This window comes from Gymnogyps californianus, chromosome 11 (assembly GCF_018139145.2).
Source record: "Gymnogyps californianus isolate 813 chromosome 11, ASM1813914v2, whole genome shotgun sequence".
In the NCBI taxonomy this organism is placed as follows: Eukaryota; Metazoa; Chordata; class Aves; order Accipitriformes; family Cathartidae; genus Gymnogyps; species Gymnogyps californianus.
Genome location: NC_059481.1, coordinates 8,350,974 through 8,376,431, shown reverse-complemented (window position 1 = coordinate 8,376,431; position 25,458 = coordinate 8,350,974). Strand labels below are relative to the sequence as shown.

General features: G+C 37.2%; 1 protein-coding gene across 1 annotated transcript in view; it reads left to right on the top strand.

Annotated features, from left to right (window-relative positions):
- The window catches only part of LIPC (lipase C, hepatic type), a gene marked incomplete at its 5' end in the record, with an annotated part of 63,305 nt that extends 39,816 nt beyond the window's left edge, over window positions 1-23,489 (top strand). Inside the window, 8 exons of the mRNA XM_050903258.1 lie at window positions 6,292-6,479; window positions 8,111-8,290; window positions 10,739-10,856; window positions 12,851-13,084; window positions 14,477-14,719; window positions 18,315-18,435; window positions 19,158-19,376; window positions 22,269-23,489. Of these exons, the coding sequence (XP_050759215.1) occupies window positions 6,292-6,479; window positions 8,111-8,290; window positions 10,739-10,856; window positions 12,851-13,084; window positions 14,477-14,719; window positions 18,315-18,435; window positions 19,158-19,376; window positions 22,269-22,374 (1,409 nt within the window). The remainder of the gene's footprint in view (window positions 1-6,291; window positions 6,480-8,110; window positions 8,291-10,738; window positions 10,857-12,850; window positions 13,085-14,476; window positions 14,720-18,314; window positions 18,436-19,157; window positions 19,377-22,268) is intronic.
- Between the last annotated feature and the right edge of the window lie 1,969 nt (window positions 23,490-25,458).

The window sequence follows — 25,458 nt, the reverse complement described above, 5'->3', positions numbered from 1 at the left end:
ATGCAGTTGCTCACCACCCGCTGACTGATGCCTGAGCCATGATCCGCCCCTCCCGGCCAACTCCCCCCTGTTTATATACTGGGCATGACGTTCCATGGTATGGAATACCACCTTGGCTAGTTCAGGTCAGCTGCCCCGGCTGTGCTCCCTCCCAGCTTCTTGCACACCTGCTTGCTGGCAGAGCATGGGAAACTGAAAACTTCTTGCCTTAAGATAAACGCTACTTAGCAACAACTAAAACATCAGAGTGTTATCAACAGTATTCTCACACTAAATCCAAAACACAGCACTGTACCAGCTACTAAAAAGAAGCGAGTTATCTCTGTCCCAGCTGAAACCAGGACAGTGAGCAAGTTAAGGAGAGTGAAAACACAACGGAACTGCATAAGGATATAAAAAAATTTAAGCACAATGATAATACACCAAGAAATCAACAGACCTTAGTTTTGACTGCCTCATCTTGCCTGGGACTCTAGAGCAACCAAGACCACCTAGATTTCCCCAAAAAACACTCCATGTTTTAGAGTTCTCACCTAGGAAGTACATGAGTTGGAACTTTCAAACATTAGTCAATGGCATCCAAAAGCCTTGAACTGACAAACAATAAAAATCAGCTTATATGTAAGTACCTTAACTACTAATCTCAACAAAATAGAGAATGGACCACACCCTGCTTCAAGATACTGCTGTAAATCAGCAATATAAAAGCAAACAAATGCTAGCCTAATGTTTCCAACCTATTCCCATCATCTTTTTGATTGGATAAACTTTTAAATAGCAGTAGTCCAGTCCTGATTTTGTGTCAGCTATTGTACAAGAAGCTTTGCCCAAAGAGATATAAAATGCTTAGGTAAACAGGGATCAAATGAAACATACCGTTTATTTACATTTTACACACTATTGCTTAAATTTTGCAGGATTTTCAGATTTAGGAGTCCTTTACCATGCATGTTCTAATGGTCTACTATTTCTTTGTGTCAGTTGCAGCAAATGGCTTTCCCTAGAAAGCACACAGTCTGGAGGTTATGACAGGCACTGCTAAACAAAGTAAAAGGGGTTAGTGAAGAGGATTTTCCATATGCAACAGGAACACCAACAACTATGCTTCTAGCAAGAATAGCTCTAAGGGAAGCATTTGTCAAATTGAGAGGCCTGAACGCTTCCATGTCATTAGCTCTTCTTTTAAGAGATAAAAAAAAAAATCTGGCTATTCAAAATGAGGGGGTCTGTGATATATTCCACTTTCCATGGCTCAAACAAAAATCATTAACATGTCACTGCCTTTGCTCAATTTCACAACAGAATTCTGTAATTCTGGGGACCACAATAGTTGTGTCACTTGTTTCTTAAATGTGTTGGATACTGGTTACACTAAAATAACATCACAACACATAAGCACTCTTTTGGAAACATTTCCATGTATGAAAAGCAGTAAAAGCTATCCAAAAGATACAGGAGATTTATTAAGGCTCAGACAAATCCACTCATGAACATGAAGGGAGGCTGCAATAAGGGTCAGAAGGCAATCAGAAAAAATATGTTGTGTCTAGGCAGTGGGGTGTGTATGTATGCTTACGTGTATGATTTTTAAGTATCCTTAACATACCAGCAGCTCAAAGTTCAGCTTCCATTCAGGTTTACTTAATTAATTTTTCAGTTGCCTATGAATTAGGTGAGTGCCATTGAAACATCCTCTTCAACCCTCTTCAGTGAGACCTTATTGAGAAACTCTTCCTGTAGAGTTCCATGATAGAAGGATGCTGAACATTATTTTTCTTAGCCAGAAAAGCTACTTTCCTTAATTGGGAATGCCAGTTTTAATCAAAGCTTTTATGCTGTACCGTAAGATGAATTTAAAATATATGACTTCGCAAATATTAAAATTTTGCTCTTAACATTATATAGTCCTACCATACGTTGTCCTCATTCCTGACACATCTTTAGGCAAATTTTGTGGTGTGAAGCAGATATTTTGTAGTTGTATTTTTTATGCCCAATCAGACATGATATAGAAAGAAATATATTTAGATTCTGGATCTCTCCCAAAAAAAAGCATATGATTTTTCATGGTTTCAAACCCTGGCCAGTGTCCAGACCTTTGTCTAGTTTCCAGTAAAGTTTTCATTTACAAGTCTTAAAGCATTACTCTCACATCTGTAAATTGCAGAAGAGACTCTAAAAATTCCATAGTTAAGAAAACCATATGCCTTCTCATCTTTTGGGGTGATTCAATCCAAGTCAGTCTCCTGGATTAACCTGCTTCTACAGGTAAAAAGAAGATTTAGTTCAAATAATCTAAGTTTGGTCCATATGGAATTACCATTACTATTACTATTTGCAAGACCTCTTTTTACAGAAAAAATTATTTCTTCATCTTTACTAGCTTTCTTATTATTCCTCATATGCTCTTTTCATCTTAGTTTGGAGCTCACGTTATTAGAAGCAGGATGGGCATCACCTAAAGCAATAAACACTAATAACGCGAATAATAATTAAATGCTAATAGTGAGAAACAATAACTGAACTCATCTTGTATATCCCAACGTGCACTGCATTCAGATGGCTACTAGACCTACTACCAGATATGTAGGTGTTTTGTTTTGTTTTTTTTTAAATCCCCAATAAAAAAAAGTTTCGATTGATTCAACTGGGAACCACTCTTTTGGTTTTACTTTTCAGTAAGAAAACACAATTATCTCAGGCCAAATCTAAAAGTGTTTTCATTTGTCTGCCAAAACTAACTCCAAAATGTTTTACAAGAAACTTTGCTATATTACAGTTAAGTAGTATTCACAAACCCAGCCTTCAGTTACAGTCTTTACTGCACCTCATAGAAACATCATTAACACAAAGCAAGGAAAGGTAAAGGACTGAATCTCCTCCGGGGTATCAAGAAGTCACATTTCTTGCTCGTGATTACCATGCTGCTCTGTGTGAAGGTAATTTATGACAGCGCATGGATCAGTGTGGCCATGTTGCATTGCCTTTCCTGAAAGAATTCATGTTGGAGTAGGATCTTCAGCAAAAAAGGAAATTAAGTCAGCAACTCACTCACCTGGGTAAGGGCTAATTTTCCAAAGAGAAACTCTTTGGAGTTTTGGAAAGATCTTGGCACTCTTAGCTGCAACTAGCACGGGAAAATTTTTAGCAGTTTTATTTTGTTGTTTTTGTAAAATGACCCATGAAACTTTGCAGTTCCCTTCGATAACATCACTGAGTCACTGGTACGACATTTTTAGCAAGAGTCTGTTGTAGAAGCCAAGCTCTTCAGACTCTATTTCCTTCTCCAAGTCATTACATGGATTAACAGACTGAGGCAGTTCTTTGTCTAATAACACAACAGATTCTATTGGAACTTTTAACTTTTGACAGCCATGAAGAAGCTCAAACTGTATTTTTAACTCCCTCTCTCAGACTTACTGGCAAGCCAAAAGCTCACCCATTAAAGCATCACAGCACAATTGATGTATAAAGAAAACAGCTACTTATTAGACTTGTTTTCTGTAGTATGCACAAACAACATGCAGAGTTAAAGTGCCTTTGCCTTGCACAAACACAGAGAGCAAAAAGAAAATGAAAACAAGGCATAAAACAAAGAAAGGATGTGTACAATGGAACAGGCACATGTTACTTTTTTTGTTTGTTTTTCTTTTTGTGCTAAAAATAGAACACAATACTTACCTTTGTGTAGAGACTACTCACCAAAGCCTGAATAAACTGGAGGTTAAGAATATCAACATCATTAAAACTCTTTCCAATTTTCAGTTCTTTATCTAGATTCACTTTCTCCTAATATTACTTTCTTCAGAAACTGAGTCCTCTCCCAGAAAAAAAAAAATCCAACAGAAATGCTCTTAAATAGACATTGTAACAGAGAAATGATTAGACTTATTCCTAGCTAGCTATCACAGTTAAAAGTGCCATTAAAGAAAAACGTGAGACACTGAAGCTAAGAATTTTGACAACCAAACCTTCACTAACTTTGAATCTTTTAAAATTCCAGCTCTTGTAAAAGGCTGAACAACTTTCTACAATAATGTTTCCTAGCCATGAAACATAACATTGCCTGGAGTTACTTGGAATGTACAATAATTAGCAACAAATAGAAAACAGTGCACATCCAATGCAGTTCAGTTTGGGAGTTTTCTTCCCAGAAATGCCATTCGCTTAACCAAATTAAATATGCTGTTTGTATCATGTCTTATCATTATACTAAAATAAAACCTTGAATAAAGTTTGTAACAAGACTGATGTGGCAAAAATACAGTCTGATCTAACACCAGCATGCTTTCACATTAGGGTTCTTTGTACTGTGCATTATAAGATGCTACTACTGCAAATATATAAATATGGGAGTTTCCCATCACTAAATATGCTTGCAGGATAAAGACTCATCTGTAAATGTATCAGAAGTACCTTGTAAATTATCAAAATCTTATCAAGACAACAATGTCAATCTCAGGACACATTTGCAGATACAATACAGAAATGAATATGCTAAGATTTTAGATGTTTTCTGAAAACATCTACAGACATAAGAGTTGTGATGTACAAAAGAATTTAAATGTGCTGACTTAGAAGATAAAATACAATACAATATTTCTAATACTAATGTTATATTAAGGAACTTTTACGCAAGAAAAATATAAGAACTAAAATTTAACTAATGTGAGTTCTGTTCCAACACAGATCATTTTAACTTTTCTCAGTGAATAAAATACTTCATTTTCACCTCTGAGAATATTTCATGATTTGTTAGGTCTAATTAAACCAAAAGCCTCCTCCCTGACCATTTTAGTGGTGCTGCTGAGCAGCTGTTGCAGCTTGAATTGGTATCACCTGAACTTGGTAACGAGAGCTATGCATGCTGTTCTGTATGTGGCTAATAAGTGCCTTAACTTATTGGCACTAACATTCTCTCTTCCTACCGAAAACATCTTCCTTGATGCATCTTGGAATTATATTTTCCTTTCTCACAGCCAAATCACAGCAGTGACTCATAGTCAGTTTTGTTATTGATTACTACAGTCAAGTCTTTTTAACCTTGTGTCACTTCCAATTTATGAGGCCCATTTATATAGAAATTCCTATCAACTGTATGACCTTGCACTTCATAGTATGAGATTTCTACCTGTTTCTGTTGCTGTATTTTCAAGGTCATCTATCTCTTAGTGTTTAACATTTTGGTCTCCTCAGTATTAGCAAATTCCTTCCAAATTTTGTCACTCTTGTACCTTTCCTCCCTGCTTCTTTAATGAAAATATTAAAACAAGATTAGCCAAAAAACAGTCCCCAAGGAACTCCATTAGTAAACTCTGTCCACTCTAAAAGCTTCCTTTCCAACACAAAGAACTGTAACCTGTCATTTGTCTAGCTCATCACACCCTAACTTTTCTTCTACTAATTCCCATTTTTTCTAGCTTAAGTAATAATTTATTATATGGATTACTTTCAGATAAATAAACAGTCTGAAGTCTTGTTAGAAAGAAACACCAGGCTTGCATGTCACAATGTGCTTTTTGTAAGCTTCTGCTCTATTTACTCCATTTTTCAGCAATTTCTCTATAGTCATGTTTTTCCTTCTAAGGTCATAATGTTGATAAGACCACAGTTCACCCTGCCCCCAGTTTATTAAATACAGATACCATCCCAGGTACTTAATAGCCATTTCTGAAAATGCTGTCCTATATGTACCAAGCTATTTCATCTGAAAACAAAACCACCAAAAATACTACAACTAGAACAAGAACATTTCATGTTGCCTTTTTAGAGAAAAAGAATCATTTATGATGTGGTCTAATGGTTTTAAGCAGTCACCTAAGTATCTAAGCAGAGTTATAACCCTGAATAAAATGGTTATTTTAGTGTAATGATGCCTGCTCAGCAATTACTAGCAAATGCACATTAGTAAAATATGCCCTGCAGAGTTAATAGGCTATGAATGTGCTTGCCTGTGCATGCACTAACACTGTAAAGTCACAACACCTGTACTGTGTTTTTAAAATACTTAGGCATTCTATAAGGGCCCATAGCAATAAGATCAGTATTTCCTGTGTAATTGTTATTGTTCAAATAGATGGACTCAGAGGCACATCTAGACCATCTCAAACTTTGAGAGAGATCATTTTTTTGACCCAAAATGTACAGCTTAGGCCCACCTGGAGTAGGCAGCAATTATACATAGCTAACTTTCGATCTTACTAGTTTATCTTACAAACTGTGTTTCACTAGTAACTTCTTCAGGTTTTAAATTCCGTCCTATTATGACTGTTGTTATGAATTTCATTTCAGAGGCACTGGGATCACAGAGTCAGCACACTAGAACAAAGAAGGATCAGCAAAACTTAGAAACCAAATTTCGACTCTATACAGATACAACTGAAGAAGGCTGTCAGATTTTTTTTAATCATTTGGAGACTCTTGACAAATGCAGTTTCAATGCCTCTCTTCCTCTGGTGATGATAGTCCATGGCTGGTCGGTATGAACTCACATTTTATTTTTAATTCAAACGACATCTGATTTGATATACTTTCCTTCTCATTATGCTAGTGCCAAAAGTAACTTCAGAAGAAAGGTTGTGATTAGAAAGATGGTGGATTTCCCTGGTAGCAATCATGGCTAGAAATAATACAAAGTGAATATTCCCCACTGAGATTCTGAAGGAACAGCCTACAAGCAATTTTTCGTATGGGAGACCCATGCCAAGGATTAGATTCAGCCCTGGTTTAAAGCCAGCAGAGTTTGAACAAGTAGCTGAATTAACGTGCTATGCCTCTGGAGGACTGAATACCAGTTTCATTTCTCTGATACGTTCACTGCCAGATATTTACAGACTTATTGAAAAGAAGTGCACACAATCTCCTCACATCTTTCTCACAGATACATCTTTAAAGCGAACTTCTCTATAAGCCCCTTGAGCTGAAAATGAAGCCTTCAACGTCAATGAATTATCTCTGAACTGCTTCCAGTTAAACTGTAAAAAAAAAAAAAACCCACCATGAAAACCTTTCTCAAAAGTATAGCAGTACTAAGAGTGACTTTTGATCAGCTTCTCAGTTGAAAAAGAAACAAAAGAAAAGGCAGGCTAAGAAATAATGTCATTTTAACAGATCCTTGATTCTCATAGAACCAATGTCATCACATAAGGTGGCAAAACGGATCTTTCTTGCACTTCTGCAAATATGCAGAGAAACTTTGAACAACACCCTTGATGCATATAACTCTCTTAACAAGTAAGAGCAGAGCTGACTTTGGATGAAATACTGCCCTAGATTACTTTAGCCAAGCTTCCTAAATAAGAATTTGTTCAAAACATATACCCTCCTCAAAGACAAACCATGAACCATGAAGCTGCTGCCATTGAAGTTTAGCATTCTCATATTAACTTAATTTGCAGAGGTGTTGGGCTCTTAGAGGAACATGTATAGAAACCCACAACTGAGACTCCCCAATTCTGTTAAAACACCAGAAGAGATAAGGATGTTCTATCAATTGAGGAAATACATGCAACTAGAGCAACAATTAAACCTGATAGATTAAATAATAATTCTGGTCCATCAAATCAGAAGCGGTCTTTGATACTAAGTAAGGAAACTGTGATCAGGTCCTTAAAAAAAGAATGACTCAAAAAAAAAAGCAGATCTCAAAATGGAACAGCTGTAGAAGGTAAATGCCCGCCTGTCTGCAATCCTCCAGCTTCCTTCCCTCTCCAACCCTTTTAGCTTAAATGTACAGGGACAGCTGCTCTTGAATGAAATCAGAAAGTTTCTGGGCATTTCTGTCTGTCTTTTTAATCAGTAATACCAATTATCTCAGAATGAGCAAAAATATTTAGGGAAATCATTTCACTGATAATAGTTCATATAACAAGACATAAATTATTATACAGTTCATATATTCGTTCTTAATTTTTTTGTCCACCAAACCCCAAAGATTCTCAGCACTGAAGCATGCTGAAGCCCCTAAGATTAGTTATCAGCATTAGGCCCTCCTTGTTTATATTATGTTTTTTGTTTCCTTGAGCTTTTCACAAGAAATATTTGGCAGAGACTGCTTTTCCTTAAGAATGTTTTTTTTCTTTTTCCCCTTTTTTTTTTTTTAATCAAACAGGTGGATGGGATGTTAGAAGGTTGGATTTGGAAAATGGCAGCAGCTCTAAAGTCTCAGCATAAACAAATTAACGTGATCATTGCAGACTGGCTTACACTTGCTCACCAGCACTATCCCATTGCTGTACAGAATACACGCTACATAGGACAGGAGATAGCAGACTTCCTGGAATGGTTGGAGGTAAGAGCCCCCAGATCAACACATGTTTCTCTGGAAAAGACCTATTTACCTGTTCTTATGCTTCTACCACCTTTCTGAAATACTACGCTGCTTAATGCTGTTCATTTCATTCACTTATGTTTCTTTAATACATTGCAAATTTTTCTTCCATAAACTTTCATATGACTTCATAAAACTTTCATCATGCAAGAGAAGAAAGCAAGTGGTCTTCTTTATTAAAATATTTTGATATATCTTTAGAGGTGAGAATTTCATGCTACTTTAGCTTTTCAATTAGCATGTGTGCAGACAGCTGTCAGTTCCACACTTTGAAAGAAGGCACACATTATCATTTTCAAGTGGTTAGTTCAGTAAAATGGGTTTATGTTATCTGTGCTTAATTTCTGCTTTTAATGCAGAATTCAAGCATGACATTGTGTCTGATTTTTGCCTCAGTTCCCCAAAGATTATTCTAAAATAATGGCTTAGAGATCCAGAATGTAAAAGGAGACCTTTTAAGAGGACAGACATGCCTCACAAAGCAGGTGACATGGAGGCAGTAGTGAGTACAGAGCCATGCTAATGTAGTGACTACTTATCAAAACTCCTGCTACATAGGGAGCAGTGGCCATGGCTGGATTGAAAAGGCTGCAGACAAGTCTGCAAGGGATCCCTGGTCTCCAGCACTATTTAAGAAAAGGCAGAAAGCAAACACTAGAATGAGATCACTCATACAAACCAGGCACCCTAAGCAACTCTTATTTCATCTATCTCTAGCACTAACTTAAGCTACCCAATTTGAAATGAAATTACACTTCTGTACCTCACAATGAACTTTTGAATACATTAATTTAAATATGGTGATGCCTAAGGTGGAAGGGAAATACACTGCAAAGCTGAAAGGTTTGTAGCAAATACCATTGAAGGGCTAAGCTGCTTTCAACAGGAACGGTAGAGCTAGAAGAAGTGGTCAGATACCATGCCCAGTTAGGGACAACAGGCACAAAAGAGAAGGCAGAAGAGCCAGAGTCACTATTTTTTGTTGTAACATTACAAGAAGCCTTAGCTCTTGGTCAAATGTAGTTTAAGTTGCTGGAGCCTAAAGTCATATTTTGAAGCTGTTTAATTATTGAATGAATCAAACTGTGGACTTTGTTCAGTTCCCAGGAGGACACACCACATTGTCAACAATAAAGACAGTCTGTGATTTCTCCCGTGTCAGCAAACAAATCGAGGCTTGAATAAATGACTCCTTGCTCCAGCATTGTAGGTAGCTTCTCTTGTACCATGATACGTTCCAGGACTTAAATATACTACAAATTTTCACAGTGTTCAACTGAGCATGTTCAAGCAGTAAGCCTTCCTTCTGTTGAGAAGCACCCCTCCTGAGTTTAACAGTTAAAAACCTCTTCATTCCAACTCCCATAACTATCTTTCCTCTGTGCTTCTGTCTGCTTATAGGCAGGCGAGTATTTGAAATATCCTCAATGGATGTAACAAAAACTGCAGTGCTGTGCAACATTTTAATAAAGAATAAAAATAAAGTAAATCTTAGCACTCTTAGTCCAAGAATTAATAGGGCATGATCAGTAACAATCTCATTAGCATCCATCTTAATAACACCTGCCAAGAAAATTGGTCAGCTCTTGTGATTTCCAAGAGCTGCCTCTCTCAAAAGAAGGTTGCCAAGTTTCACCTCATCTTCACAAGAGACAGGTATCAAGACTGCAAAGCCACTCCACTGGGACAGGCAATATCCACAATGAAATTAAAACAGAGGTTTGCCTTTCCTGCAAGAAAAATACGCCACATTTTTCTTTACAAGTCAGAAAAACTTTGAGCCTTGCAGCTCAGGTGAAATGCTTAAGATCTAGATAGTATTGATTAGGTAGAAAGAAGGGCCTGAGGCCAATTCTGCTTCAATAGGTTTGTTTCAGATCAGATACCCAGTTTTGTACAAATCAGTCCAAGAAATGTCATTGCCATATCACTTAGCATGTCTGATCAATGTTTTGATATTTTGGCTTCTAATTTGGCTTGTGCTAGTATCTCAGGCAAAAAAAGCAAGGCACTTTCTATAAAGGATTGTTTTACACTTAAGTTAAAGGACAGATATCCATTTTATAGTCATAGGAAAGTCAAATGCTGCAGACAAAAGGCAACGCACATTTGCATCACTTGCAACAAACAGCAACAAAAATCCTACTGTGTTGATGGTCTTCCTGAGCATAGTACATAAGTAGCAGCGCCCAAATGTGTGGCATTTTCCTGCTGCATGAAAAGGAGGCAAGGAATAACATTCAGCCAGTGAAGAAATTTAGTGCATGATCCATGCACTTCATTTGACCTCCATCATCAACATACAAATTTCTTGTGTTGTAATTCATGGCATTCCTAGCTTGTAGTAAGTATTTCACTGTTTACTTTTCACATTTTCTGCATCTAAATCAAGCTGCCACTATCTTCCAGGAATCCATTCAATTTTCCAGAAGCAATGCTCATCTAATTGGGTACAGCCTAGGAGCTCATGTTTCAGGATTTGCTGGAAGTTATATCAGCGGTACAAAGAAGATTGGAAGAATTACAGGTAAAAGACTTATAACTTTAAGAAATGTAACAGTCAACTGATTTAATTTACATAGATATTTGACATATCAATGTCATATCAATATTTAACTGTTGAATAGCAATATTTACCACAGTTTAGAAGTTTCATCCCATTGGTTTAGAAATTAGATTTGGAAAATTTAACAAAAACACTTTCCAAAATGAAGTATCATAGTATTTCTAGCTTTGGTCTTTCCTACCTCAGTCCAAATTATGACATACGGAATATACAAGTGTGGGGACTACAAATCATAAACCAAAGATTCAAGTTGCATGTTGCTTGAATTTATCTTGTATCCATTCCCAGTAACACCTTATACTAAATAATAGCCACTAGCCTTGGATCTTTGGTCACTATCTTGACCCAAAGCTATTGAAATACACTGTTCATTGTTAGCAACTCATTTTAAAAAGAAAATTACATTAAGGAAATTGTCTCACTGTACTTGAGCTTTCAATTGTGGTACATTGCTCATACAGTGAATTGAAGTCAGTTCGCCTGTGGCAAAAATGATAGTCCTGGATTACATTTTACAAGCAGCATATCATTAGAGTATCCCTAAGAGATGCTTAAAGTAAACAAAGTTAACCATAGCACTTGATTGTTTTGACTAGTGTCATTTTGAACCTTCTGTAATGTTTTGTAACTGTACTAATTATGAATGTAATGAAGATACATTTATAAGGTTGATACACTGTATATAGTACCACATCTAATGCACAGTGACAGCTTAACCCCCCCCCCAAAAACCAAAACAGAAGTGCATTTTACACGAGGCCCGCATTAGCTATGTTTAAGTTATCAGAGAAAACATTTTATTTTAATCTGATTTGGGAGTGAGGCAAATATGCATGACTGTAGTTTGAAGTCCCAATTCTGGTCTTGGATTCATTGCCACATACCATAGTCCCTTATACAATCAGCTCTTGTGACAGTACCTGCATGCCAAGAAGCTGATTTTACACTATGTTGTGGTATTACACCTGTGTATACACTGAAGGACTTTAGTTCACCAGCGCTGCTCGTTCAAACCATATTAGTACTTCAAACCTCGATAATGTATAAGTAAAAAAGTTACAACACATTATTTACTGTAACAGCTATATGCATTCTTCAGCAAAAATTATTCAGACTTGTAACAATAAGCTCCAAAAATTCATAGTGATAAAAGCTATTAAAAATAAAAGGAAATGTATGCCTTCAGGGTGACATCCCCACTTGTAGCCTGTGTTACTAGTCTCGTCCAGTTACATCTATGCAACTACGTTAGTCCATAGTACCAACTGAAGAATATCAAATTTAGAAGCTCATCCTCAAAATTGAAGGTAGCTTTAAACTACGCAGGTAGTCCTTTTCCATAAATCAGTTCCCAACCAAAAAAACCACCATACAAAAATATCTAGCAAACTAAGACTCAGCAAGACTCCCTAAGAGGAATATTATTTTTCTGAATACTGTAATAATTTGCCTTGAAGACTTTTAAAGTTGAAAAATAATTATAAACAACATCTAGCAGACGTATAGCTCTTTTAAGCAATAAGTGAAGCTTTATAAACTTTCAGGTTCCAAATGTGGGCTAAAAGTCAACCTCGTTGTGGGACTGGTGTCTTCAAAAGGGTCTCTGAAATGCATGACCTCTAGAGTATGAAAGAACAAAATTAAGTAAACATCCCTCAAGTGACAAAGCAGTAGCGAGCATGGTTTGTCTATAACAAACACATCTATCTCTAGGCCTGTGTCCTTGTGCATGTAGCAGTTACTGTTTATTACAGTGCCTGTGTTTAGTTTACCTTTTGGTGTAACCACGTACCCTCTGCAGGACAAGTGTTCCCAGCATTGTTTCTTTCAGTGAAAGACCTTGTAAAGTACCAGTGCTGTCTGTTTTTAAATATTTATCACAGACTTCTCTCATAACAGTAAAAGAACAGCCCATCTGCACTATATCACAACAGGATTATTTGCATTTATTGCAGGCCTTGACCCTGCTGGTCCCTTGTTTGAAGGAATGTCACCAACAGACCGTTTATCTCCAGATGATGCAAACTTCGTAGACGCTATTCATACATTCACTAAACAGCACATGGGTCTCAGCGTTGGCATCAAGCAGCCTGTGGCTCATTTTGACTTTTATCCCAATGGAGGCACCTTTCAGCCTGGCTGTCACATCATGCACGTGTATAACCACATTGCACAATATGGAATCACTGGTAAGAACCAATGGCACAAAACAGGAAGCAGCATTGCAGCTGCAGTGACAGTATTTCTGGGAAACTTCATGTATCTCTATGGTCTTAAACAGTATCTAATGGGAGTGTTATCTCCCATTATATGCAAGGAAATTTATTTTCTAGAAATTGGTTATCTGATTTTTACATGTATAGAGTTCAAACTGTTCTTACTGACTCCAGTAAGGAATTTAGCTGCCTAGCACCTCTGAAAATGAGGCCATGAGCATCCTGCTGCCAAGCACTTCTGAATAATTTCAAAGGTATTTGTTTTAGCAGTAAATGATAAAATTTATTCTAATTAAGCCAGATTCATCTAGTGTGCAATTTCAAATCAAATAAAACACAGGGCTGTACTACTCACCTCCTTAGTTCACCTGTTCCTAACTCCCCGTCCTTCAGCTGTGCAGATGATGCTCTCTCTAGGACCTGACTGCCAGTGTTACAGGCTAGGTTTTATATATAGAAGCTTATTTCCAGTGTACCTAAACATAAACGTATAGAGAAACTGATGCAACATACTGAAAAAAGACAAGGTACTGATGCACAGTGACAACCAGAACTGTTCACTGAAAAACCCCCGAAGAGTACTGTTCACCCAGCATACTGCATTGCAAAAATATTTCTCAACTATCATCACACTACATAAAAGTAGGCCTTACTTGTTAGCAGATAATTCATGACAAACGTGAAACCAAGCATCAGCTAGAAAGCTTATCAGTGAAGATATATAAAAAGTCCATTGTGATATATCCCGATTACATAGAAGAAAATAACTTTCGTAATTTGATGACACTTAAGGAAGAAAAAGATACTTCTTGTAAAAGCAGATCTATGTATTTAATAATTTTTTAAGTGTATTTAACACATTTTTTGCTCCTTTTTCCCCAGTAGTAGCTGCAAGCAAAATTCAATTCAACATGAGAGTTTGTCACTCTGATAGGGACGAAATATGACATTACTGCGTGAGCATCCAAAAGACAACAGTGTTCATTCAGAATGAAACTGTTGTCTTTAATGTGGCATGATCTGAAAGACTGCATATAGCCTCATATTGTATTTCATATTGACCAAAACAGCCAGGACAATGAAATCAAGGTTCACATTTACAGTCTTAAACAGTCAGGCTAGAGAAGTTTAGGCATCAAATTATTCAATTTTATTATCATGTGGGTTCAGCCGAACTATTTTTGGATGATCCTAAAAGTAAAGTTGCTACAACGTATCATTTCTGAGGCAAAATCATGATGTTTTAGTAGTAAAGGGGGTGAGGGGAAAATAATAACATGTTTATAGTTGGTTACTGTACTCCTCTGCAGTTGAAATGGTAAAGAGGAACAAGGGCATGCAAAATTTTGTTTGCATTTTTTTCAGGCATCACTCAAACTGTGAAATGTGCCCATGAGAGGTCAGTTCATTTGTTCATCGACTCTCTGCTTCACAATGATAAGCAAAGCACAGCATACTGGTGCAACGACATCAACACTTTCAACAAAGGAATGTGCCTCAGCTGTAGAAAGAACCGGTGCAACACACTGGGCTACAACATCAGGGAGGAAAGGCTCCCAAAAAGCAGACGACTCTTTTTGAAAACAAGAGCACATATGCCTTTCAAAGGTTTGTGGGAATACTTGTTGCAGTCTTCAGCTTGATCACAAAGTGTGAGAGTGAGCCTAAGCTTTGTGATCCTGTTTACTCATTTATTAAAGCTTATAAAATCTATGGGAATAGTCAATTTGCTGAGACAACTGAAATCCTGGTAGGCCATCTTGATGCCCTTTCATCAAGACCCTGACTCTTAGTATTTCTGTGGGAAAAAGCATGCTGCATGATTGCCACAGGCTACCTGTGGATCTGAGGCCTCAGAGATGCTTAGGGTCCTGATCTACAGGATTTTCCTACAACTGGCCTGTGTGAGTTTGTATAACGTATGCAGGCATACAGCCAAGCCAAAAAAGCAGCATAATTGCTCTGGGAGGCCTGTAAAACCTCCTGTTCCAAGTTTGCCCAAGTTTTATCTGCAATTAGTCTACAAGATGACATATAAATTATTACTTTTCAAAGAATCGACAGACAACAGAATAGCATGGACTTTTACAGGGCAGAACTGTAGCACTAAAGTGACTGGTACTCCAGCTTTATCTCCATTAAATTACTTGATCAAGAGCACAAAGTAACAATTTTCTAAGCTCAGAGAGACAATCAATGTGGTTCCTTGCACGTATTACCAGACAAAGGGGAAGTAGTCTGACAGGGAAACGGGGCCTATCTGCCAGTCTCCATTACAAAATGGCCTGGGCCTGGCTGTAGGCTGGTTACAACCCAGCTGTCAGAGAGCCCACAAGGCAACTGCTGCTGTTGAGCAGACATTCACCTGCCAGTGGGAAGGTTTACATACGTTTTAAAGCGAGAACAAGCAGGACTGTGGGATGAATAGCAGGGACACGCTTCTTCCAAGGGACTTTCGGTGCAGGGACTTTTGGCGCGTGGTGTTCCTCCTCACTACCTCCTTCCCCGGCTATCAATGAGGCATGTGGTGAGCAACAGCGTGGCGCAACCCGGGCAGGGCTCCCGCTCAGAGCCGCAGGCCACCACACATGGAGGAGACTTGTGAGGTGTGCCCACCTCCTCACTGAGCAGCCGGCGCCCTTCCCACAGCCCCCTCAGCACCTGCTGCAGCACAGCCCCGCCCCTCTCCTCAGCACTGAGGCATTACCAGGGCCCTGCCCACCCCCAGGCTCCCCCAGCACAGCCCCACAGCCATGGGGGTCCCTCACCACCTCACCTGCTGCCAGGGCTGGCCCATTCTGCCCAGCACAACTGGAAAGGGGGTGCACCTCCCTCCTCTTGGAGGGGGTCAGCCCGCTTGTCCCCTGCCCAAAACATTGGGGTTGGGGAAGCACTTTTAACGTCGACAGTGTACCCCTGGCATGGACACTCAAGGGCTTTCCAGTCCTGAGGAGAAATGCTTAAAAACCCTGCTTGCACTACACATCTTGTTGCCTCACAGTGCCCAGTACTCAACTGCAATAAAACATAAAAATTCGGGTACTTTTAAAATAATTTTAGAAGTCTTCCACTAATGCAGCTGTGAAGTATTTGGTGATGACTTCAGAGGGGTCTGCTCAGCCCTGACTGATACTCAGAGCAGCTGAATCTGCTGGACCTCTTCTTATACTTTTTAAAATGCCTCAGGAAGCTACTTGAAGTAGACTTAAAAATTCTAGAGGCTGTGTCTAGTTCCCAATGTTATTTTGCTGCAGTACAGTCAGGCCACTGTCAGAATCAGGAAACTGATTGCTCTGAGGACACGGTGTCCGCCACCACCACACCTCGGCACAGAAACGTGATCCCTGTGTTGCAGTCTTCTCTGGACAGAGATAGTTTCAGCTTGTGGTAAAATATCTGTGTCCTATTGGCTTTGATTTCAATTTTAAACATGTTGCATTTTTATGCTTTGAACTGGTTTTGCTTCAAAAAAACATCCTTGGCGCATACGCAGATATTGGTGCTCCAGACAATGGTTTCCTTTTAGAAAAGTTCCCAAACAAGCGGCAACTGTGGGAGGATGTGTACAAAGTCGTCTTTGTAATGCCTCTAAAAAAAAAAAAAAAAAAAAAAAAAAAAAAGAAGATCATGTGAGAAGCCCAAACAGAAGAAATTTGAGAAACTCAGCATTATGCTTCACAATCCTCTGCGTCTTCATGAAATCTGATGTTTCTTTTTCCAAGTTAATGGCATTATATTCTGGAGCATACGTTACTCCAGTTCAAACAAAAACATAGTTGTTACAAAGAAGTTAACACTTATAATAAAGCTGTGATCATAACCACAGCAAAAGCCTAGGCTTTATCAGAACATACACTAGAGCAATCAATTTTTACATGGAGAGAAAACTCAGAGAAAGACAGGTTAGTAATAAAAGTGATCTGTAAACAAGTCTCTCTGTCCTCATCAGGTTTGCAGCAAAGAATCAGCCATTTTGTTTTCTACTGAGTGACACCTTTTCAAAAGAAAATACATTGTTCACTAACATACAGTAACTATGAAACAACAACAAAAAGATACAGCTTTTCTAGCAAATACCTTCCATTGTGAACACTCAGAGCTGCACCAAAAAAACCCCCAACAACTATCTGTGCATATACATAAAAAGAAGACTCCCTTAGCAGTATGGTGGAGCCATTCTCAGATGTAGTGAAGCGTGAAGTGGGTGAGGAGAGGAAGTGAGGAAAGAGCATCTTTCTACTCAAAAACTAGTGTGCAATAATGTTTACCAGAACAGTTTCCCATGTGTAATTTGACCAAATTGCAAGGATAAATACAACACCCCTAATTCTTCCAAATACTCTGTGGGTCTTTGTTAATAGAAATTACTTAGAGTTTTCTTCCTTAACACCCAAATCTATCAGTTTTGTCAAGAAGGTGGCCGGTAGAATCACTAGACAGAAGAGTGTTGGACATACAAATCTACCTGACAATATCTGTGTGCACATGGCCTCTAACTGTATGTTGGTTTTTTTTTTTTTTTCATAATTTACTAAATGTCAAATTGCTCGTAATCAGTACACTGATGATTTCTTAGGCATTCTTCATTCTGACAATATTCAGTTCAAAGACTTTCCTAAATACTGTTCTTCTAGAAACTCACCAAATCTCAAAGTATTAATGACATCTTTCTTATAGTAATGTGCTTGAACAAAGTCATATTGTTAACGGATGCATGTTAAGCACAATGTATCATTATGCGGTCAAGGAAAAGTCTGTGAGTCATCTGTTTTGCAGGGCAATTTTCTAGCCGATCGGAGAAAAAGCCTGACTATATTGCATAAGGTCTTCAATCTGTATCATACATCTCTAGTCATGTCCAGTCATAAGGATTTGTCTGGTGATTAGACAGAGGGCTTGCCAGAAATTCTAACAATTAAACTTCAGAAAAACTGAAATATTTCCCATGGAAGAATGTTTTATCCTACAAAGGGAACTCAACCCAGGTTAACTTTTTTCTCCATCCTTTTAAATAGAGCAACAGGGCCCCAAACCCGAAGGGATTACACAGCACAGCAACAACCAGAAAAAATGATGATGTTTTAATTGCAACAAGTTTGTTTAAAAAATAAAATGGAAAATCAATCAAAATTCTTTTGCCTGAGAAATATGTTGCTTCTTTGACCATTAATTTTGTCACTTTGCAAATTCTTCCTTTCTACAGTCTACCATTATCAGTTCAAGATCCACTTCATCAATGAAATCCAAGGCAAGCAGATAGAGCCAACTTTTAGCATCTCTCTGACAGGCACTAAGGAGGATGCTAAAAACCTGCCCATCACACTGTGAGTATTGATATTACATGTCATTGTACAAGTAGGAAACAAGGTGCCAGTTTATACTACCATATCATGTACATAATCATGCTATGAGTGAAATGGTTTAGTACAGCTAAGTGAAGATGAACTGGAAATTGTCCTCTCTTCACCCATACTCCCTAAAAATCACAAAGTTTTACAATGTTCATACAGTTTTTGCATGAAAATTCTCTATAAAACAAACTTAGTAATCTTGGAAGTTTCCCTGAACATGAAGTATCCTGTCCACTTATGTTCGGTCCATCTCATGGCTAACACAGGGAGGTCTAACCCATTAAAACACACATAAATAAGCAGCTGTAATTAAGGTAAAGAATTTTGGATATTTCTCATGATGGACACTGTATTAACAAAAGCAAAGGCAACAGTGTGGGTCAGCATTTGCTCTAGCAGACAAAAGACATAACATAGATGCTGTTATGGGACACCTTTTCTTTTGCCGCCAGAAACCACTACTGCTTCACCAGCTGTTCAAGCTTCTCCCACTTCTGCTTCTTTTCTAGCATGTTGTCATATTTCACCACTTCATGCACCTGGAGGAAGAGTATTCTAGAGACAGTGATGTTCCCTCCTGGAGAAGGAGGAGGAAATATAGTTCATTCTTTGGCTTTAAAGAGAAGAGAAACTAATTTTTTTCACTTTAATCCACAATAATTAAGACAGCATTATTCTGGTTTTGTTTTCTGCAGAGTTGAAGGTATTAATGGGAATAAAACCTACTCTTTTCTCATCACCCTGGACACAGATATTGGTGAGCTAATAATGATCAAGTTCAAATGGGAAGGAACCGCAGTTTGGGAAAATATCTGGGACAGAGTTCAAACCATAATACCATGGACAAAAGGCACCCGTCGACCAGGACTTATAGTGAAGACAATAAGAGTGAAAGCAGGGGAAACACAGCAAAAGTAAGTGTAATGAAAATACTATTTTTCTGTAATAACACCACAGATGTTTGTCACACAGGTTATCCTAGTTCAAATACAAGCATCTGAGTCCCAGCACTCACACCAATGGCAAATTTAACCATGTACGACTTCTGGCTTTCCTCCCTCCCCCTCAGATCAGACTGCATGATTTTTAAGTGACTTAAAGAATTTCTTAGTTCTCAGATCAGAAATGAGCAGTAGGAAGTGTTCCGGCTCACCCCTGCCACTAATCTGAGTTTAAGGCACAATAACCTTGGGTGACAATTTTGTTGATACTTGGGAATAGAGGATAGAGAAGGCGTTAGCACACAGATCCAAGGAAGAATTTTATCAAGTTCTGCAATGCAATTTTTCTGCACAATTAATGACAATAACTGATGATAATTTCTGACTTATTTTTAGAATGTGATTATCTCACTCCATAAGGACCATATGAAATTTCAAAGAAACAAGATACTATGTAAGACAAATATCGAATCCAACATTAAGGCCATGAAAAATTCAAATTCCTACTTACAAAAAATATGCTAAATCTTAATTATTTGACTTTCAATATCTACTTCATAGAGAAGCTCAGCATCACCATTCATGAAAGTACTCATTAGAAGGATCACATGCAGAACTAAACAGTCATCTAATTATTCATTGAAGTTAAGGGTTTTATCATCAAATTCCCTTATTTTTGTCTCATCCATTTAAGAGCCACTCCAGTGTCTGATAGTTGATAATGAATTACTACACTGTGCAGGCTGTATAAGAGGTTACTGGAATGATAAACTGTGGAAGCAATGTTTCAACTACAGACATTTTGAAATTTCTGTAGTGGGCAAACAGAATGTGAGCAGTCCTGGAAAACAAAAAGACTATCTATACTTCTTCATACCACACTTTCACTGGTATTTGACAGTAATTTTTGCACTCTGGTTGTGCTTTTTTCTATAGCATGAATTCAGTGATGTGAATTTTGTCAGCTGAACTCTGAAGTAGCATCAGAGAGCAGTTTTCTGGAGGAAAAAAATTATGAATGCAAACTGAAATCTGTGGAGTTGTTTTGTTTTGTTTGTTTGCTTGGGTTTTTTTGGGGTGGGTGGGTGTTTTTTTCTTTTTCCCCTGCTGATTGCTTTGAAACTGGATCACCAAGTCTGACCGGCCTTGTTCTCTACATACCACAATGCTAATAACACTTTTGAAACTGCTTATTCACACAGAGAAATTTCAGCTAGAAGACAGAATAACAAAACTTGTAATGATTCCCACTGCGTTAATCCTTTGAGAAATTTTAACTGAACAGTTTAATTAAGGTTAATGAGAAAAGCATGTCTTACCTTTTAACTGTGGCTCAGTCTTAGAAGGTGATCTTTCCTTGCTAGTCTCTTTCTTACCAGCACCAGTTATAACTACTGCAGACTTTCTGCGGAACAATACTTATTGTCAGACCTGCATCTCCTTGATACTGACACAGAAGACAAATTTGACAATTTAAAGAGACATTTTCATAAGACAATCTGTGTGTGCTGGGGGGGCAGAGGAGGGATCATATTTTCTTGGGTTTTGTCCCCCTGAAAATGTATTTTGTAGGTATTTTCCTCTCCTAACCCAAGACTTTGCATATGCTCCTGCCATAAAAAAAATACAGATTTTTGTACTTTGAGAAAAAAGTATGAAGGCTGTGAAAGGATTATGTCAGGCATACTCATTTTTCTAACCAGAAAGCTTCTGTCCAATACAGCTGTGTCAATAACCTGGCACAAGCCAATTACTACTGATGTACTAAAAAAATCCTAGGAAATGGGTAACTGAGGTGGGTAGTTGTTATACTAACAAAAAATGATGCTGGTATCTTCAGGTACCTAACGCTCCTTAAAGTTTTTTTGCTGCAAGCAGAAGTGGGAATTTGTGTCAAGATTTTAATGGATACTGATTACGTGCTGGGTTTTGTTCTGTGCAATCTGGGCTTGTCATGGGAATGGAAATGACGTGCTACTGTTGAAATACTGTTCTAATGCTTGAGGGGGGAATGAAAGGTTATTAGGTCATTCTACAAGGAGGAACAAAGGACACTCAAGGAAAAATATTTTCTTCAAAGAAAAGAGTGTGTAGATTTTGGTGGTCTTGGAAAGACCAAACATAATGGACTGAATTAGCTATTTTGGAAATTCAATATTAAAAAAAAGGTAGTAAACACAAGATGTGTTTTGAGTTGTCTTGTGCTTTCTCGAGCATTTGAACAAACTGTTGACAATATTTTATCTCCACGTACCTTTACCTCACAATGTTCGTGGTATTTATATACAAACACTTAGACACAACATAACAGCGTAAACTTAAAAAGTACTTAATAAACAGGCTATTATGAGCAATAAAATACCAGATTCCAACATATTTGAGTTCCAAATACGGAAAACATTTCTGTAGCATATGTAGTTGCTGATGTTGTTAGCATCCTACATAACTGATTTTTAACAACCTCACAACTAAATACTAGTAATCCAACTAAGTACTAGCAGGCCAAATAGTGCAATCCTGGTAGTAATATTAAGAATTGAAACAATGACAATGGCCACTGAGAATACAAAGACCAAATCACTGTGAGGGTATGCTATGGAGAACAGCATACTGTGTATGATAACAGAAAGAGATGGAGGCATAATGCACTCAGTACACGGGAGCTGCCTACTCCTTTTAGTCTGTACCTACTATCTGGCAGCCAGATACATCTCTTTCCTCACAAGCCTATAAAAACAATCAGATACCTTCCTGTAAAAGACAGGATAAAGAAAGTCAGATTCAGTGTATCTAGAGAGCACACTTTTATACAGATAGTAGCCCTAAAAAGTAACATCATGCTTACATGCTGTGTTTTCTTTCTAGAATGACATTTTGTTCTCAAAGCATTGACAACGTTCACCTTCATCCAGCCCAAGAGAAAACATTTGTGAGGTGTGAAGATCGCTTTCTGAGACAAAACAGAAAATGAGCAAGAACACAAAAACCAACTACTCACCAAAATATATTCAAAATACTATACATCTAGTAAAATGTTTTAAAAATACAAAGCTACATTAAATTTAAATATCCTGATAGTTTCAGAGGTGGTGAACAACATACATTAAAAAAATTCAGATTTTGTCCTGCAACGGTAAGCTGAAATATGCGCTTTGTTAATCTACGAGCCTACTCTCAGAGTGATCAATGAGCAATTTCATCAATGGCAACTGTCAATTTTAAATTGTTTAAAAAAAAAAAATCTGCTCACTAGAAATAAAGATTACTATTTGAAAGAATCATTGCCATAAGCCTTTGAAAAATTTCATTTTGTTGGATTTAAGGGAAAAAAAGCAGCCTCATTTCCCATTAAATACTTTGAAACATTTAATAGCGACTACTATGAGTTAAAACTTTCCTAAATTATTTCTTAATGAAGGATGAATTAAATAATTAATAGAAGAAAATATTCCCAAATAGATAACATTGTTAACAAAGAGTTTGAACTTTTTACTTCATAACATTCAAAAAATAAAACGCATCTCAACATACAGAATGCTTGAGCTATCTGTCATAACCATATGACAAGCCAAATAACTGTATCACCTAAAACTGCTATACTAAACGTTGTCCTATTGGAAAATGCTTTGCTGTTTAACTATTTTAATTAAAGTACTGATTTAAATTACTAGTAATTTAATTATTTTAATGATGCTTAGTATACTACACACAATTCTAGCACAACTAAGTTCAGTTAACTTTTGCATTAAAATCATATTTACTTGTTCAGGTAAGGCCTGAGATTTTTAGATTTTAAATCACTGTGTAGCAGATTTTAGCATGATTTGAAACTGCATGGAATAAATGAAAATGGTAAAACCCTCAAACATCTTTGGTGCATATAAACAAACTTTATAAATTCAAACATATACAATATTCCCTTGTTTCCTATGTCAGAATACAAACTACATAAAGCAACATTATTGTCTCAGATTATTTTTATTTTATGGTTAGTGCATACTGAAATAGAAATCAATATGTATGTCAGAGTATTTAATTTGTCACTTTGTAATGCTAAGCACAAGATTCATTAAAAATTATGGTTCTATAACAACTCTGTATTCTGAATGTAATTTGTTTTAAATGCTCTCTGAATAGTAAAAAATGTGCAAGATAGTCCTAAGACCTGGAGCAAAGCGTATTTTCCATACCAAGATATTGCAGGGAATTTTGAATCAAAATATACAGATGTTATCAGGATTAAAGTGAGATTTATTTTAAAAGCATAACAAATGAACAAGTTGAGCAGAGCAAGCAATCCTGCAAGCAATGAACAGTGATCAAATGTTGAATGCAGGCATCTTTGCTGACCATTCAGAATATTAACTTCTAACTTTTAAAAGCTGTTTTCAATAACTACCATTCCTTTAAACAAACAGGAATATTCAATACAGAAACAGAAAGGCTGACTAAATATGATGGGAACTGAAGCATACTTACTTTTCAAATGAGAATGGTTGTCCTTCCTGAGGTGTAAATTTCAGAAGCTGATCTGATATTTAAAATGGCCACTTGGAGTAGCATCTTGATTAGGAGAAATATTTATAGATTTAGATACAAATTCCATATAAAAGAATCTTTATATCTTCACTGAAAACGAAGGTTTGTGCTTTAAAAGATTTTGCTCAATGAAGCAAATTGGTTTTTTAAACACAAAAAGTATTTCCACCTTCTATGTCAAAAATTACAGTTTAAGTGATTCATTCCATGCTTCAGGCTGCTATCCCCGATACTTAATTTTCCCAGCATAATTATTTTATTAAAGCTCTGTAATATGTTCTGTGTTTATATAAAAATTGATCACTTAAATACAATAGCCAAAAGTCAAATCAGGAGCACACACAGAAGAGGGAAATTTTAGCAGTAAGTATCCCTGAAAGTGTTAGGTAAGCACCAGACCTTTTTTAGATGATGGTTGGGTTTTTTTTTTTGGGGGGGTGGGGGGGTTGGTTTTTGGTTTTTTGGTTTTTGTTGTTGTCATTGGTGTGGTGTTTTTTGTTTTTTTTTTGTTGTTGTTTGTTTTGTTTGTTTTTTACATTTGTAGTAGCTATAATCCACTGGAGAGACTCAATTGCTAGAGACCCAGTGACAGCATTTTTAGGGGCATGAAGTTAAAATGGACTGTGTCCTGAAGAATGACAGACAAGGAACAAATGACAATGTGGCCATTTTAGTTTTCCAAACCACAATGAAAAATGAGACAGAGAGAGAACAGAGAGAGAGAAGCGTGTGTGTGGCTAACTCAAATTATGCATCTCCCTAGATTGTTTCTAGAATTCAATTTTTGCTTCTAGAAAAAGCTAAAGATCTGCCACTTTTACTTCTTATGTTTAAGGTTGTTTTGTTTATAAAATACTCGTCTATTTACAGAATTGAAATACTGTCATTGGAATTGCATCTACAACATTGGTTATCACCAACTTTCTAAGCTATGAACTTTGTAAGCTTCATGAACCAAATCCTACCCCCACTCCTCAAAAAAGGCTTTGTTCAGAAGATATTGAAGGATGACAGAGCAAGAGACAAAGGCTAGAAAGGACTGTGCTTCTTCTCCAGTGCAGAAACTATGATGTTAGTGTTTCGCTGTACCTGGAAAAAAAAAGCACTAGAGAGCTGGTGAGACAGCTTTTAGTGAGATTCGTATGATGTAAAACATACATATTCACAGAGACTTTCAAGTCATGATTTTCCTGTAGTTATACATCTTAACACACTAGAAACATTTTAGACATTAAAAATGGCATTTTTCACCTTACTATCACTTACTTGGCAAGAAGGCCGATAAAGGGATCCGAACTTTAGGAGAAACAAGCTTGAAAGCATTAGTTCAGGAAAAGCAGGTGGAAAAAAGGTTAGAGATGTCTCAGTGTGCTGAAACTCAAGTAACAGGGATACAGCAGTTTGAAGACTTCTGAAGTTTCTGAGGAAGAAACATTCTCCAGTTCAACTGAAACAAGCTAGTGTATCCTCAGATAAGACAATCTGAATACTTTTAAAAAGTCAAACAGGAAAATTA